General features: G+C 38.9%; 2 protein-coding genes across 3 annotated transcripts; both read left to right on the forward strand.

Annotated features, from left to right (window-relative positions):
- The first annotated feature begins 1,402 nt into the window (after positions 1-1,402).
- On the forward strand, positions 1,403-6,648 carry LOC310814829 (protein jagunal homolog 1-B-like). 2 transcript variants are annotated; one of them, XM_083684361.1, is made up of 3 exons: positions 1,403-1,495; positions 3,992-4,102; positions 4,199-6,648. In XM_083684361.1, the coding sequence occupies exons 2-3, from the start codon at positions 4,014-4,016 to the stop codon at positions 4,662-4,664; spliced, it is 555 nt and encodes a 184-aa protein (XP_083540487.1). In that variant the 5' UTR covers positions 1,403-1,495; positions 3,992-4,013; the 3' UTR covers positions 4,665-6,648. The 2 variants fall into 2 exon arrangements, with proteins under 2 accessions (XP_083540487.1, XP_083540488.1); XM_083684362.1 differs by having other exon boundaries at positions 1,413-1,520.
- Positions 6,649-9,577: 2,929 nt separating this feature from the next.
- On the forward strand, positions 9,578-17,785 carry LOC310815226 (adhesion G-protein coupled receptor G7-like). Its single transcript, XM_083684950.1, has 15 exons — positions 9,578-9,737; positions 9,833-9,937; positions 10,041-10,150; positions 10,848-10,991; positions 11,472-11,545; positions 11,742-11,878; positions 12,720-12,833; positions 13,109-13,281; positions 13,600-13,755; positions 13,907-14,019; positions 14,233-14,555; positions 14,750-14,831; positions 15,875-16,033; positions 16,513-16,672; positions 16,981-17,785. The coding sequence occupies exons 1-15, from the start codon at positions 9,632-9,634 to the stop codon at positions 17,164-17,166; spliced, it is 2,142 nt and encodes a 713-aa protein (XP_083541076.1). The 5' UTR covers positions 9,578-9,631; the 3' UTR covers positions 17,167-17,785.
- Positions 17,786-18,676: the final 891 nt, after the last annotated feature.

Raw genomic sequence — 18,676 nt, forward strand, 5'->3', positions numbered from 1 at the left:
AGGGGTGTCAGCCACTAGGCCCACAGCTAACCATTTAACACAACTTTCATTAGTTTTTAGGCAAGGTGACGTAAACACAGCAGTAATATTATCTTGCAACATTAGTAAGACCTAATACCATCGATCATATGCAGTACATTTTGTACCTAATAACTTGACGATATCTGACATTTGTCATGCAAATGTCTCTATCTCAAACCAGTTTATACTCTTCTTTTGGCACATAAGTAACACTGTTAAAAGAGCTCGCTGGTGACATTATTGATCATGCTTTTACTCTGAATTGTTCCCCTGTAACAATTATGACTTGTTTTTTTTCTTCATGTGACATTTTTGTTTTATTATATATTTTTTAATCATCATTTTGGTAATAATAATTGTTCCAGATTATGTAGCATTATCTATCATTGTTATTTATTTAAAGCATTTGGAAATGTAGCCTGTTTCATTTTGCGAAACATCTAAAACAATTAAATTCATACAGTATCAGAGTGAAGACATGCATTTTGGTTATCGATATTATCTTTCTCTGGTAAAGTTAGTTTATTGCCCATTTTTTTGAAAGTGTTGCGAAATATATGAGAATTTTGAGGGTGGTATAGTCTACATTTTCAAAACTATGCTTTGCAAATTCAGTTGAAAAACAACTACGCTTTATTATGGTATTTGTCAGTATTCCTCTCTGTAATTTATTTGTGTGACTACTGATTGCCTGGAATTGTAAATGTGCATAAATGTTAAGACTGCCTTAAAGGAAAAATACATTTCAAACAATTTTCTAATCTGACAGTAGTGCTTAACATATAACCAAAATGAAGAACTTCATATAAAGTTTTTGATATTATCATTATTTTTTGTTTTTTTTAATAAAGATGAGGTGATTAAAACAGATTCCTTGTGTGAACTCTCCTTCTATGACTGCGTATTGCTGGGCGTATAGGACTAATTGACAAAATGCAGGAGGTCAGAGACTAAACTTGCAGCACTAATAGGGTTCTGATGATCTATCTGGAATGGAAGAACATTATGATTACATCAACTGCAGAATGCTATATTCCTGTTCAAAATTAATTAGATTAAACAATATATGACTATATGAGTCTTTTCAGTATACAGTAATATATGCCTATATAAAATGGGATGAATTCCATTCAGTCAATAGGAGATGTGAAGAATGAAAATAGACCCTGAGTGCAACAACATTATGGAGAATGATCAAACATAAGTTATAGTTATCCCTATAGTAAGCTTCTAATAATACGTATTATGCACACAATGTTACACACAACTCAACACAAGAGTTTCAAGAGTTTCTCCTTTCGTCACTTTTGGAGCGTCTCTTACAACCCTTCGTCATCATCTAATCTGACCAATCAAAAGCTGTGCAGTAATGTTTCCGGACTTCACGTGTCTGACTGGAATGTCCTCCGAGTCCAGATGAAACAACTTTGTTCATTGAATGTTTGATGTACGATATAGAACTGAAACTTTGAAAGTAAGTAATAGCTACTACATCAAGAGTTGAGTACTATTGAATTGCATCCGTATTCATTTGTATAAATTAAATGTTTCGCTACTTTATGACAACTCGAGCGAATGTATGGTTAGCCAGACTTGATTGCTAGCTAGCTACTGCTAGTACCCACAACATCAGGAGCATAGTAGGTTTAGATATATCCTCTATGTTAGTAGTGAAGGACTGCTCGACGTCGTCAATAATGAAGAAAGATCAGACAGAGGGACAGGCCCGGGAGAAACTTTTGACAACAAGGTTTAATCATTGCTCAAGTTAATTCCCCTGTGCATTACTCTTTATACTTGCATATACGTCTGAATGTGCCTTGCGATGATTGGTTCTCCTTATCAAATTCAGCTTATTGTAACATCTTGGTGTAAGATTTCAATTGGCATGTTCATCCATATTTGGTCATACTTTCTGGTGACAACCTCAATAGTGACATCCGTTTTGTTGATGTATTCCATAAAATAACAGATACAAAGTAGCTTGTTAGCAACAGAGATGTACAAAGGACTCTTCTTGCTTCGACCTTGAAGGCCTTCGTTCTCAGGAGGTAATACATGGGAGTGAGACTCCCCTCATCAAATTCAGAGAATTCTTACAGAACCAGGAATATGACAGAGTAGAAATATTTTTGCCTTTGTTAGAGTTTTTTTTACTACCGAATAAATCCTAGCATGAATAAAACTAAAATTCCCTTCACATGTCATTCTTCCCTACAATAAACAAAGTTAATTGGTTTATGTGGTCTTCTCAATACCCATGCATGATTTACCCATGCATTTTTAAGGGAGATTTATCTTTACTGCTCCAGGTTGAGGATATTTATTTACATGGTAAAACATTATTCTATGATACCAGTAGTTCCCGAACTTTACATCTGTACAACTGTGTAATGGTTCTGTATCTTTCACCCTCTGCTTACACCCTTGACAGCTCACACTTTCAGAAAACCCACTGTAGTTAGGTGTAATGTGTAAATATTACATAAACTTAAAGATTCAGACCATCTCCAGTAGAAATATTTTCGACTATACTTCATTGTTTGCAAGGAAGAGACCAAAAAACTAGATAGGTACATTCCTGGGGTGTGACTGCTTAGTCGTATACTGTATTGTACAATTTCAAACAATCAATTGCCAACTCGTACAGTACATTCTGGCACTTCAGGGGATTGACTGCCCTTCATACGCAATTCACAAGCATGCAACAAACATCTGCAACTGTATAATTAATTTGATCATCGATCACCCACACATCCGTTTTGTTGATGTATTCCATAAAATAACAGATACAAAGTAGCTTGTTAGCAACAGAGATGTACAAAGGACTCTTCTTGCTTCGACCTTGAAGGCCTTCGTTCTCAGGAGGTAATACATGGGAGTGAGACTCCCCTCATCAAATTCAGAGAATTCTTACAGAACCAGGAATATGACAGAGTAGAAATATTTTTGCCTTTGTTAGAGTTTTTTTTACTACCGAATAAAACCTAGCATGAATAAAACTAAAATTCCCTTCACATGTCATTCTTCCCTACAATAAACAAAGTTAATTGGTTTATGTGGTCTTCACAATACCCATGCATGATTTAGTAGACATATTAGAGTGTAAGCATGCATTGTGTGGTGGATGTCTAGGATTTACCACTCTGTACTTCAGCTCTTCAGAGATGAGATTCAAGAAATAAAGTCCTGAGTAGCCACAATATCTGAGTCCGGTATTTATTATTGCTTGCAAACAAGAGACAAGAGCCCAACAGCAGCCCAGCGTAAATACGAGGGTCTGTTTAGCGCAAGTCTGAAGAGACGATTCTCAAGATTGTCTTTTATAGAGATGAAACGCCAAGTGGTTGGTGCCACAAAGGCTATCATCTGCAAGCAATGTAATCACAGTATTTACACAAGTTGTGTCAGTCATATGAAAGTGTATATCCTTCAAACAGTTCTATCAATGTATTTTCCATAACAATTGTCAAATGGGTTTACAGGGATATTACAAAGACGTGTTGCATTAAGCAGGTGCAAATACAGCATCCGTCATTAATGACAAATCATTGTGATCCATTGCTATATATATATGTCTATCTCTATGGCTATTGTGGTCTATTGTTATTACAAGTCATTATTAGTGTGTGGCCTATTGCTCAGTATCACTAAGACCCTACCCTATATCTGACTCTCATGTTCTATATCTGTATGTAGCTAATCAGATGGAAGTGTAAATGTAATCTTCATAATCTCCTCCTGTCAGGTTGACATATCCTGTTAAAAAGACTTGCTTTACTTGGATAGCCTAGTCTAGCGGCTGGACTATTGACTCTATGGTCTACCTTTGATGACTGGCAGAGAGCAGTCAGATGTGGGTGGGAGATTGTTCTTCAAAATCTATGTACTGACCGATTTGAAAAACCAAACAAACATTAAAGAGCACCATAGGGAACCCTCTTTAACACAGAACATTGTGTTCTTCTAGGTGTTTTGGACAGACATCAGCCATGGCCTCAAGAGCCGGCCCTCGAGCTGCCGGCAGCGATGGGAGTGACTTTCAGCACCGCGAGAGGGTAGCCTCACACTACAAAATGAGGTTAGCTGGCTCTCATTTGAGTCTTGAAAAGTAACCGTTTGAATAAGCTAGCCATGCACCGCTAATTATATTGCTTCCCCTTGTCTTTCTCATCAGCGTTGCCCTCAAGTCGGAGATCCGTCAACTAAACATTGTCCACGTTCTCATCTGGCTCCTGCTGGCAGCCCAGGTGATCGTGAGCCAGCTAAACCTGGTGTCCCACAGTGTGGTGGCCTCTCCTTACCAGTGGGAGTACCCCTACCTGCTTAGCATCCTCCCCTCTATATTCAGCCTCATGGCGCTGCCACGCAACAATGACAGCTACCTGGTGATCTCCATGATCAGTGCAGGACTCTTCTGTATCGGACCTCTCCTCTACGGCGGCATGGAGATGTTTCCTGCTGCCCAGCAGCTCTACCGGCACGGCAAGGTCTACCGCTTCATCTTTGGCTTCTCTGCGGTAACTGTCATGTACCTGGTGCTGATCATTGCTGCCCAGGTGCACGTCTGGCAGATCTACTACAGCAAAAGGCTGCTGGACACCTGGGCCACCTCCTCCACACAGGACAAGAAGAAGAAATGATTACAGAACATGGTTGAAGTGAATTTCTATTTAGTTAATTCAGGAAGTAGGCTATATTTTAATTACAGTTCAATGATTGCAAATGAGGCATTTATTTTCAATGATATCTCAATATAAAATAAGAATGAGAAGCTTTTTGCATCTTACAAGTTTTTTGTATTTTCTTTATTGTAAATTAAAATCTCTCCCTGAATTGACTGAATTGAAATAGAATTGACCCCAACTCTGTTACAGAGAGATAGGAGAACTTAACGACTGTTGCCACCACCATCAGATGCTCCTTCTGTCTTCTATCTGTAGTTGAATTGTATTCCCGTGAGCCTTAATTGACATTTGCCTTTGAAATCCTGTCTAGCTCTTAGAATGGTATCATGTATTTACCTCATCTCATCTCTTGCCTCTGGACGGATTAGGATTTGCCCATCTCAGACAGTTGGCAGTTTTAGCTCCTGGGCTTATGTTTGACCTGTGCCATTAGAATCCCATCTCCTCTCTCTCTGATCTATGGAGCTGCAGTAATCTGTCTGGCAAAGGACACAGTCTACCTTCAGTACCTTCACTCTTAGGCCCTGTCTAGACTCCTTGCCCCTATTCCCTTGACACTTTTGTAGATCTAAAGCTTGTTATAGGTACTGTATAAGGGAGATGGTTCCACCAAGCCTAGCAGAGGACAAAGTGGAGCTACTGTCATCATGTTTATGTAGTACCTATCCAATCATCTCAAATCTACACAGGTGTGTGGGCCTGGGGCCCTGGGGTTGTTTCTGGACAGGGACAGGCATGTGGTCTTAATGGGAATACTAGTCATCAGGTCTTAATGGCAAGAGAGAAAAGTACAGTGGTCAGTACAGTAGTATGCTGTTGTATGTCAATGCACTTTTTTCTTTAAAATATTTACTTACAATAAAGCAATTTCATTGGCAAACTTGCAGTATAGCACAGTAAATGCCTCTTTACTCTTCCATTTTAATTATCACTGCGCCCATTGAGAATAATTAAAAGAATGACTCTTTCCCTTCCCTGTCTATGCAACAAGATTCAATAAACGATGGGCATTGTGAAGTTTTGCTTATGTTGTCTGTATCACAGAGCCTTGCACTAAACTCTAAGATAAATGTCTCTTAACCTGCACATCATGTTGGTATACCAAACTACGATAAGACTTCATATTTTGTGTTGCATTTCCTTGCAAGTATTGGTATATGATGTGAATACAGTACAGTATATAGGACTGGTTTCCCAGACACAGATCAAGCCTAGCCCATAATTTTTTGGATTGATTTCAGCATAGTACTCTCTGATTTCCTGGAAGCTGTGGGTTGCAGGATTTAGTTTAAACCCAGCTGTTAAAACAAGTGTATAACTTATCCAGTAATCATCAAAACCATGGTCAGTTGACTTGTGTGTTAGCGATGTGTTGGAACAAAAAGATGCACCCTCTATGTCTATAGCTTCTAGGAATCAGAAGGAGAATGCTAGAATCCAATAGTATAGTACTACACCCTCTAGTGGAGTGCAAGCTTTATAACCACACAGTGCCCACTAAAATTGGGTTCTGTTCACCAGCCATTTGGAGGTGAAAGTCTATGCATCACACTAGTACCCTAATTACACTATAAAGGTGACTACATAGTTGCTGGAACAGTGCCAAAGGGGACAATGTGAAATAAAATATCAGGGAATTTCCTTGGGTGTTTCCTTTAACTAAGCCTACTAGTTATTGTACTGTCAATCCATAAAGGGTTAGACGTCTTGTTTGTTCATAGGTGGAATGAATGGAAATATTAGAACTATAGGACAAATAAAGAAGGACAATGTAAATCTGAGGTGTGAACTTGCACTGTTCTATTCCCACGTAAGTGCAAAAATGTGTCATTTAAATCGAGCACAAAGACTTCTTGTTTCACTTTTCTCTGTTTGTGTGTACGCTCGTGTGTGCACTGCCTTTGTTAGAGTTTTACTACCAAATAAATCCTAGCATGAATAAAACTAAACTTCCCTTCACATGTCATTCTTCCCTACAATAAACAAAGTTAATTGGTTTATGTGGTCTTCACAATACCCATGCATGATTTTTTAAGGGAGATCTTATCTTTACTGCTCCAGGTTGAGGATATTTATTGACATACAACGTAAAACATTAACTGGCACCTATTGTACACATCACTGCCGTGTCCATGACAAGTGGAGAGCAGCATACCACCAGATTATGTGGTCAAACTGCATGTCTGGAACCAATTGATGACGAAGAAGATGTGGTTTACACTGTTTTTTGCCACAGGTAAGACTTGTGTTTAATTCATGGGTGGGTGATTGATGATCAAATTAATTATACAGTTGCAGATGTTTGTTGCATGCTTGTGAATTGCGTATGAAGGGCAGTCAATCCCCTGAAGTGCCAGAATGTACTGTATGAGTTGGCAATTGAATGTTTGAAATTGTACAATATAGTATATGACTAAGCAGTCACACCCCAGGAATGTACCTATCTAGTTTGTTGGTCTCTTCCTTGCAAACAATGAAGTATAGTAGAAAATATTTCTACTGGAGATGGTCTGAATCTTTAAGTTTATGTAATATGTCCACATTACACCTAACTACAGTGGGTTTTCTGAAAGTGTGAGCTGTCAAGGGTGTAAGCAGAGGGTGAAAGATACAGAACCATTACACAGTTGTACAGATGTAAAGTTCGGGAACTACTGCTATCATAGATACACAAATACATTGCCCATGTAATTACTGAATTACTTGCCTATATTTTAATTCATTTTGTTTAGCCTACTACAATATGCCTATTCTTATTCTAGCAATGATAAAAAGGATACCGTGCTGGCTGGACCAATTGGGCCGCTCATCAGCCCCACTGCATGCCCCAAATTACCCCCCCAAACATCAGTGGCAGGCCTCTTTATATAGTTAGTTCTGCTCACATGCATTCTGCATACAACAGGGTATGCAAAACAAGTCATTGGTTCCTAGCACCACATGTCCCTGAACGCCAGCAGTTTATGATCAAACGTATCTGGTGGGACAGTATCTTGTTTTGGTTGGACAGTCAAATAAAATATTAGTAATTAGTCAGTAAAATATTAACAGTCGGACAGTAAGCACTTCAATGACCATCTTTTGTACACAACTCTGGCATTCAGCACACCACACCATATAATGGAACATTACAGGAGTTCAACAGTTCAGTGAAAATACAGTACAGTATTCTAAGTTAACCATGCCTACAATCTATTTGGTACAAATCATCTAACATTAACTTTTCTATCACAGCCCTTGCTGCACTGTGCTTCTTTTTATGTTTATTATTTTTTATGAGAATTTTGACCAGCCCAAAAATGGCCAGTCCAGGCCTGCTGTTGATAATCATGCAAATACAGTACAGACAGTCACTGTTGTATGGTAAGATAGTGACACTCTATGGTAACTACACACACATTAGTGTTGATATGTCTTTCTTTTTTTCAGTGTCTTTGCAACTGGGGACCATTTCTACTACTTCCACAACTACCACTGAATTCACTACTGCTACTGCTGCCCCAGTACCCTTAAATACTCCTGACCCTGTAACTACTACCACTGACCCTTTAACTACTCCTGACCCTGTAACTACTCCTGACACTGAACATACTATTGATTCTGAACCTACTCCTGACCCCGTAACTACTACTGACCCTTTAACTACTACTGACCCTTTAACTACTCCTGACACTGAACATACTACTGACTCTGTAACTACTACTGACCCCATAAATACTACTGACCCTGGAACTACTACTGACCCTTTAACTACTCATGACCCTGTAACTACTCCTGACCCTGTAACTACTCCTGACACTGAACATACTACTGACTCTGTAACTACTCCTGACCCCGTAACTACTACTGACCCTTTAACTACTACTGACCCTTTAACTACTCCTGACACTGAACATACTACTGACTCTGTAACTACTACTGACCTTTTAACTACTCCTGACCCTGTAACTACTCCTGACACTGAACATACTACTGATTCTGTAACTACTCCTGACCCCGTAACTACTACTGACCCTTTAACTACTACTGACCTTTTAACTACTCCTGACCCTGTAACTACTCCTGACACTGAACATACTACTGACTCTGTAACTACTACTGACCCCATAAATACTACTGACCCTGGAACTGCTACTGACCCTTTAACTACTCCTGACCCTGTAAGTACTCCTGACCCTGTAAGTACTCCTGACCCTGTAACTACTCCTGACCCTGTAACTACTCCTGAAACTGAACATACTACTGACTCTGTAACTACTACTGACCCTATAAATACTACTGACCCTGGAACTACTACTGACCCTTTAACTACTCATGACCCTGTAACTACTCCTGACCCTGTAAGTACTCCTGACCCTGTAACTACTCCTGACCCTGTAACTACTCCTGAAACTGAACATACTACTGATTCTGTAACTTCTCCTGTCCCTGTAACTACTACTGACCCTTTTACTACTCCTGTCCCTGTAACTACTACTGACCCTTTAACTACTCCTGACCCTGTAACTACTACTGACCCTTTAACTACTCCTGACCCTGTAAGTACTCCTGACCCTGTAACTACTCCTGACCCTGTACCTACTACTGACCCTTTAACTACTCCTGACCCTGTAACTACTACTGACCCTTTAACTACTCCTGACCCTGTAAGTACTCCTGACCCTGTAACTACTCCTGACCCTGTAACTACTACTGACCCTTTTACTACTCCTGTCCCTGTAACTACTACTGACCCTTTAACTACTCCTGACCCTGTAACTACTACTGACCCTTTTACTACTCCTGACCCTGTAACTACTACTGACCCTTTAACTACTCCTGACCCTTTAACTACTACCAACCCTGTAACTACTACTGACCCTGTAACTACTCCTGGAGTTACTACTCTTCCCACCACTACCTCTCTCACCACCAATAGCCCTATGCCTGCCACTACCAGCCCCCCCCTGATCTGTGTCAATGGAGGTGAGCTGCAGAGTGGGGTCTGCATTTGTCCTGATGAATGGACGGGAGAGACCTGCTCAACGAGTGAGTCCAAACCCCAGACCCATCTCTCACATTCAGAACTTTTTAACGTATAATTTTGTCCTTGCTGAAAAGTGTTTCACTACTTGCTTTGATAGAAAATTTCTGCCACAATGACACCATTGATGGATTATCTTTTCCAAGAACCACTGTTGGCTGGTTTGCATATTCTGAGCAGTTGTGTGATCTGGACTCAAACAGTGGTATGTTTCAAACATATTTCTGTTATGATTAAGGCCTAAAATGAAGTTGCTTTTCTTTGAACACTTGTTGAAAATTGAACATTTCTTAATTTTGCCCTTCAAGCAGGTACGCCAAGGGCTACCGTGAGATGTTTGAATGATAATGGGTCTCCACAGTTTGGTCGTCCACAAGTTCTGCAATGTGATTTGACTCTTAGTGAGATTCAAGGAAATGTAAGTAAATATTTGTGTTGTAACCCAAATCATGACTTGGTTTTGATCTCTTTTGTACAGTTATGATAAACATGGGGCATTATACATTTTTGTGGGGATTTGGTCTTTGGAACTAACAAGACGTAATTATGCAACTAACAACATTTTCATATTTTCATTAAACCTACAGAATTAACTAAATATAATATAACCTGCTAATTTTGTTTGCAATTGGCCCATCTTAAAGCCGCAATCCGGGATTTGTGAAAACAGAACATTGGCTGTCCCACCACAAGGGGGAAACAACACACAAAACATGGTGTTGAGCTTTAGTTATAGTAACCAGAGAGACAGTTCAACTACACAACTGTCCTCAAAAGTGAAGTTATACAGCGAAATGTTTAAAAGTTTTACATTTGACCGGCACGCTAATGGACTGCACTGCTTATTGTTTAGTGAAATGATCGGAGAAGAAAGAAACATGCACACTGCTGATCTTATGCTGCAATTTTCCTGTAATTTTACCACAGTGCTAACCTTTTTATGGCAGCTAAACTGTCTCTCTAGTTACTTTTAGTTAAGCCCAACACCATATTTGCTGTATTGTTTACCCCGAGTGGGCCAGTGAATTAGCTTTTCTCCAACTCCTTATTGCATCTTTAACCTGGTAGGTATTTTTGTTAGTATGCAGAGTATATCCCTCTCTTTGTCCATTCAGATCTCCAGCACAACCGATTTGCTGCAGTTGGCGACCAGTACTCAGATTCTGACATCTAGACCAGAACAGCTATCAGCTCAAAACATCACCACTGCAGCTCAGATTGCAAACACACTCTTTCAAATGTCTACAGATATCACAGAGGTAAAGTTTTATTTTTAAACCTTAAATCATAAAACTCTCCTTACAGCCATTGTGTTATTTACTGTATGTCAACATGGATATGTCCTGCAGTGGTGTTGGTTGGTTGTTGTTGGATGTTCCCTGGCAGTTTTATTTATTTTTTTGGTGTGCAGTGGGTACCCATGACACAAAACTAGCTTTATTGCGATAACAGCCATTTCATTTTTATCAAAATAATATCATTTTATTGCCCTTATTCCATGTTAGAAAAAGACCTGATATGATAGAATTACAGACTATTGACACTATCACATTGAAATCAAATCATAAACAAGACAAAATGTATCTCTAAAGAAAGTGTTCCAACTAAAAGCCATTTCATGTTAACTTTTGCCCTTGAAATCATGAGTATAGTGTTGGGGTGTTAATCACTTGAAATTATATGGATTGTATCCACTGATTTGGATACTGTGGGGTCAGTCAGTGTTGTTTCGGTTGCAGGACATTGCTTTGGCAGCGGTGACCACAACCAGCCAGCTGCTGGATGCCAGTGAGGAGAGTAATGCTACTAAGAGGTGCTGTAGATAATATGCAGTAAACAAACAAGCAGTCTATCAATTTACTTAAGCTGAAAGTCATATCGGATTCAAGTATGTGCGTGTGTGTGTGTGTGTGTGTGTGTGTGTGTGTGTGTGTGTGTGTGTGTGTGTGTGTGTGTGTGTGTGTGTCTATGTGTGTCTATGTGTGTGTGTGCATATGATTCTCCACCAGCCTCACAATTACCTTAGAGCAATTCTCCCTGACCCAGCGAAGTAATGTGTCTCTGGTGGTCCAGCCCAATCTTGCAGTCCAGTCTGTCGAAGTGCAAGGTCAGGACACATTAGGGGTCCAGTTCTCTGCTCTAACTGGTGGGTTTGACTGCTACTGAACCGACTGCACAATGTCATTTAAGGCCATGCAGACTTGATTAATTGTTTTATGCATTTGATTTTCAGAAAAATTAGGTGTGTGAGCAAAAAATAAAATAAAAAATAAGGTATCAAAGTGTATTGAGCGTATAAATATCCAGCTTAGATGGATAAACATGAATAGCATGAGACATATTATGCTACATTTCATTCTGATTATTAAATACATTTTGACTGGGGTCCCTATGTGCGGTCTTAGCTTACGTCATTGGTGTTTTGGTTATTGTAAGGTGAGACCATTTTAATCACCTCATTATGTTATTTAAGTCATATAAAAATCCAGGGGTAAGCCTATACAGTATACATTATTTTAAATTACTGGGAAAATGACAGACTGTGGCTTTATTGAAAATGCTGCTATTTAAACATCGGCCATGTTTGACCAGAAACCTATAAAGCATATTCAGTTGTAGCCTAATGATGAAATAACTGAAACATTACATTTTTCATTTTATTTGGGGGCCATAAGCGATCATCTACTTCACACATGCTTTGGTCCAGCTCAATCAGAAAACCATGCATTAACCATATTAATATTTTTTTTTTGTGAAAAAAGTGAAGCGGGGCATCCGTTAAACAATTAATCAAGTTTCCATGGCCTATGCAATTTGATTGTATTTATTTGTATTCTCTTGGAGATTTGTAAATGCACATGCTTTGTGTAGTTTGTATTGTTTTCAAATGTTTATTTGCAGTCATTCGTTTTACAGTAACAATAAGCAGTAACTCTACACATTTGCCAGCTTTAAATTCCCAAAATCAAATTAATCTTATTCCTCAGGACAATCTGGTAACTTTGTTGCAAACAATATCCTGCTCAACACCAATATCTCTGAAATGGCTGTTGAGAACAGTGGTTCAGCTGATGTCCAAATATTGATAAGATTTCCCTCAGGTGAGCCAAAGCAGGTCCTAAAGCACTGTTAGTCAATTACTGTATTTCCTTGTTTTATTTCCAATAGTAACTAATATCAACTTAACTAAACTATGTTGTCAGCAATGGCAAAAAAATTGGATTGCCCCTATAAATTTAAGTCATGTGGTACAGATACAGTATATTGTAAACCAGTGTTTTGTGAACTTTACTCATGTCGCTAGATAAAAGTTCACACATGCTTGAGTTCAACTATGAACAACTCTCTCTCCTTTTCTCTCCCTCCTTTCACTCAGATAAGCGTCATCAAAGCTCAAACCTCTCTATTGGTTTTGTGCTTTACCAAAATGACAGATTCTTCAGATCGACAGCTTTCAGAGCCCAACTGAACACCAGGAGAAGGGTCATATCTGCCAACCTGAAAGGAGCTGTGAAACCTGAATATGTGGAGATGCTCTTGAGACCCACAGTAAGAGCTCTCCATAGCATCCCCCATAAGGCTCTGAGCTTGCCTGAGAAAGTAGGAGTGTATTTTTAAGGCAATGTGCATTGATTAAACTAAATAACAATTAATATGTGTCTTATAATCAAACAGCGTAGATATGATCTGAGCTGGCTGGGGAAATAAAGGGCTCTTTGTTATCCATTGACAAATTTATAAGTGAATAAGGAAGTCAGTTTGTATATCACATGGTCACTTCTCATTTCTTTGCGATTGTTTTAGATGAGAAATACAAGCATATCTGCTGAAGAATGTACAGTAGTGTATGTTAATTTCTGTTCTCAGAACATCCCCAATGCGTCGTCCTTGCACGACTATGCCTGTGTGTCCTGGGACTACACCTTAGATGATTGGAGCACCCGTGGATGCTCCAAAGTCAATGTTTCATCAGAAGGTCTGCGATGCCACTGTAATCACACCACTAACTTTTCTGTGCTCATGGCAAGTGCATTCATCTAAATTTTACTGACCTCATGTTGCACTGTGTTTTACTAGATCATCCATACTGATAAGAGTGACAAGACTGCTTTCCTGACTGACAAACTGTGTTCTTGTCTTATTATTATTATTTTTTTTTAAAACAATTCTACAGTCGTTTAGGTTGAATTATGAATACGTTGAAGCCTTGAATTGGATCACCATCTTGGGATGCTCATTGTCTATTGTAGGCTTGAGTTTAACAATAATATACCAGATCATGACGAGGTAAGATCCTATATACAGGGATGTGGTGAGGGGTAAGCGCATGCAAACTTAATTTGTACACCTTTCTAGTTTACACCTTTTACACCTCTGCAAGATCTTTGAAACATCCAAAAGCTTAATAATTTCAAAGTCAAGGTCAGCTGATAGCTGAAATGATACAACAGTGTTCTATTCTTGGTTGGACTCAAACAGTGTTGTATTGCCCATCCCCAGAAAATCTCGAAAGACCAGCCCCACAGTCCTCTTGGTGAGCCTTTCTTTAAGCCTCCTGGTCTTTACAGTCCTCTTCGTGGTTGGAGTCGACAACCCTCACAAACAGAGTGACACACCGGAAATAAACAAAGCCAACAGAATCCCTCCCTCGGACACATATACGGAGCGGGACCATGGAGCCTGCACCGCAGTGACAGCTCTTCTGCAGTACTTCCTGATCGCCACCTTCACTTGGAACGCGCTCTTTGCCACACACTGGTTACTGCTGATCAGGGACCCCTTTGCCATGCCCTCGTCCTGCTTCACTGTGATAACAGGATGGGGTAAGAGTACATGCAGAAGTATATGGTAGAGCCTCTCCTGCATAGATATACATACTACTCTAATTTCCTTTTTTAGCACTATATCTGCTCATAGCATCTATTTTTGAAGGTCTTACTTATGATTATTGTGACATGTTGTCTCACCAACATTAAATGCTCTGCACACAGTACTGACAACATTATTTGGCCCATAGGAGTGCCTGCAGTGGTGGTTTCCATTACGTTAGGAGCTACCTACAGAGTGGATGACCCATTGGGCTACCGGCAGGAAGAATTGTGAGTCAATACTCAATACATCACTCTTCCTCTTTTGTGGTTATTTAATTGATCAAAATATCAATTATTAATTAAGTGGAATTGTAATAAACAGTAACAAAACCATATAATCCAGATCAACCCTTGGTAGATAGTAATAAATGTAGCCTACAGTATGAGTGCGCAGTTATCATGACTAGAGCTTCATCACAATAACTCTCACACTGTAAAGGTTTTACTTTCCTTTCTGTACATTATGGAAGTCCAGAGAATCCAAAGTCTCTCATCATATAAAGTTTCATGTATTTACCTTGTGATTAATAAGTAACAACAGTTGTTTTGAGACCACAAGATACCCTCTATAAGGAGTGGACGAAGTTGATGATACCTGTAGTGTTAACACAGGCAGAAATTGCATCATGCCTGTCAGTTATAGATGGCTTCCAAATCAGCGATACATTTCATATGTATCGCTGATTCCGATACCAAGTGGCAAAGTTTGGTCTTCTGTATGTACATTTCATGGAATTTCTGCATAGTTTTCAGAAACTGGGAAAAATCCCTGCTATCCTTTATACATTTAGTTTACATATTTAGTTCACTTTGAGGGAGAAGAGAGTCAGTGTTGCGCGCATTGAGCAAGTGTTGAATTGTTTCAATGTGCCTCATTGAACAAACATGCAGTAGGCACTGGCCGCACTACACACATGGTGTCAAGCTACCATGGACTTCGTCCACTCCTATTTATTAACTTTATCTTGTGATTTAGACAAAATAACTTTTGTTATGTCGTGATCACAAATAAATGATCTTGCGATCTACGACAAAACAACATTTGTGAGATGAGATCAATTTAGTTGTGATTTACGACATAGCGAGGGAATTTGAATGAATTCATGTGTTCTCTCAACTTCCATGGTACATGTCTACAATGGCCAAACACTTTGAACACGTTGTAACAATAAGTGAACAACGGTCTTTGTTTACTTTTGTTGAAATGTTAAAATTAACAGCAACATCATGTCATACACCACACATTCTAACTGTTTCCCATGTCCTTCCAGTTGCTGGCTTGCTGCTCTAGACAGAGAGGGGAAGTTTGACTTCAAGAAGCCAATGTTTTGGGGGTTTCTGATCCCTGTAGCATTGATGCTCATCTTGAACACTGTTGTGTTTGTATATTTTGCATTTACAATATGCAGGACAAACCCAAGTCTAACCAGGTAATTCATATTCTGGCCATTTGCAATGTATAAGATGGTTATCTTGAGTATTTAATTCCCCCATAAATCTATTGAAAATGTCACATACTTTATTATCTATGTACATTCCATATGCAATTCCAGTGTGTTAAGAACCTGATTTCAATATAATTTCAATTATATATGAATTCACTTGCAAAACATCTGTAAACATAAAATATTTGAAATGAAGAGCAACACATGGCATTTCAACAAATTACATCACAACACAATATTGATGCAACATATTCTCAACACATTTTTGATGTGTATTTCCAGTAGGGTAGAATATGCTTAACAAGGGAAACCCAACAACACATGTTAAACCTAATGTTACACAAAAGCTTGCAGAAGTTGGCTAGCTTTCGGCTTATAGTATATATCTTGTACAATATTGAGTTGAAGATCTTGTGTTGCATTCTGGTAGAAGAATACAGTAAAATAAATGTTATTTTCCTTAGTACAAAGCAGGACTCTACAAAGAAGAAGTTCCTCAGTAGCTTCTCACTATCAGTGGTGCTAGGCCTGTCCTGGACAATAGGCTACCTGATGCTCATCACCAATGACGAGACCCTCCACATTATATTCAGCATTGTCTTCTGTGTTTTCACCACAACTCAGGTAATAAAGCATTGGGTTACATTTGATTTTACATTCAGCTATTTAGGTGAACTTGCACTTACTTGAAGTAAAATAATAAGAATAATTAGTACACACACAATAATTATCTTATAATTACTTTATTTCATTTGGATTAATCAAAATGCATAATTATAATACAATTTCCAATTAGACACACTCTGTAAATTCAAGTGTTACCCAACAGTCTGTACACATTGGACATAATAATTGTACACAAATGGCAACAGCACTTCTCTGTATTACTGAAAAGACTAGTTAATTCATGCAAATAAGCTTTCCCTCCACAGGGCCTGCAGATCTTCATTTTATTCACAGTAAGAACATCTCTTTTCAAGAAAAAGGTATTAGGTGCATTGAAATCTTTCTCTTGTCCTGAGATTTCCCTACACCCCACGACATTGTATGTCCTATGGGGGCGCAAGAACACAGCACATACCGAGGAATTATACAGAGAAAAGGAAGCAGAACTCTAAAGCCATTATTATGTGCCTTGTTTGTCAGATACTGCCTCCAGGAAGGCCACACAGACAACTGCTGGCCTGTAAGTTTGTCCTCTGGAGTAAAGCTAACTATACAGTACATCCTATTTTTAGCTGTATTATACACTGACAGTTTTGCATCAATTTGTATTTTAAAGAAGCTGAAATGTGGCATTACAGTATGTGTTGCATAGACATGAAGGGCCAAACAGCCAGTTGTAAGCTAGGATATCAGAACCTATATATTGTGGTGTTTAGACAGTTAATCATGCTAACTGTAGACTGTTTTTTCTCAAAATGTTGACAATCTCTCAGCCCTTTTTTGCTCTGAATACTTTTTTTTTTTTTTTTTACCTCATCGATCAAATGACGCAGACATTTACCCATACGCTTTGTCCAAAGACGTTCTGTACATTTGAATGCACTTTGCATTTCTTTATTTGTATTATTGCCTTGCATTAGTCTCTACAGTCCCTTATAGTTCTCTCTTGATCTTTTGTTTTTACTGTTTGAACTTCTATGACTTAATACTTGTATGTTGTTATATTCCTTTGTTTTTGTATCATTGTGTTTTTAATATCTTCCTTTGTATTTTATTTGTTATTTGTTTTGTAAACGCATTGTATTTGTATATGAAATGTGCAAATAAAGTCCTATCGATGGATTGACTAATTGATTGATTTACCTGTGTTAATGAGGCTTCTACTGTGACTGCATATGCATATTCTTATTTACAGTAGAAACGATTTATTTTGTTTCAGAATACTCTGCCTCTGCAGATGTTGATTATTATTACTTATTATCAAATCCAAAAAATTATTATCATAGAACAATAGTTGTTTTGATTGCTGCAAGCCCACCTAATTAATACATTAACTCTACTCAAAACTGTGTTTTTAGTTATGACGTGTACATGTTACATGTTTTTGCTTGTTCTTGAACTCGTCTGCACAGAGTGTATGTTACTCTCTCAAAATGGAGTTGCATTGATTGAGAAATACGGGCTGATGTCTCTGATTAATTTGTGGTAACTGGTCCAACTGGTCCAGGTGAGCTACTAGGTATGCATGCACTTGTTCCAGCTCACGCCTGTCTCAAACGATCAAATGATCTTCAGTTTGGGTGCTGAAACGTGCTGAAATGAAAATGTGCCCCCACAGTAGCAGGGCAGGTCCACAGTAGCAGGGCAGGTCCACAGTAGCAGGGCAGGTCCACAGTAGCAGGGCAGGTCCACAGTAGCAGGGCAGGTCCACAGTAGCAGGGCAGGTCCACAGTAGCAGGGCAGGTCCACAGGACCAGAGTTGGAGATGCTTCATTGAACACATTCTAACATGTTGTCTATGCCATTTTACATTGCTGCAGGTTGAGGACGTTGTCGTCCCTCCTTTATTTGCATGGTAAAATATTCATTCTACTGTACACATCACTGCCGTGTACATGATCGGTGAAGAGCAGTGTACCACCAGGACATCAATGAATCTGGTTTTGTAGACACATTGCCTGT

Source organism: Argentina silus, assembly GCF_951799395.1.
Source record: "Argentina silus genome assembly, chromosome: 14".
NCBI classification, from domain to species: domain Eukaryota; kingdom Metazoa; phylum Chordata; class Actinopteri; order Argentiniformes; family Argentinidae; genus Argentina; species Argentina silus.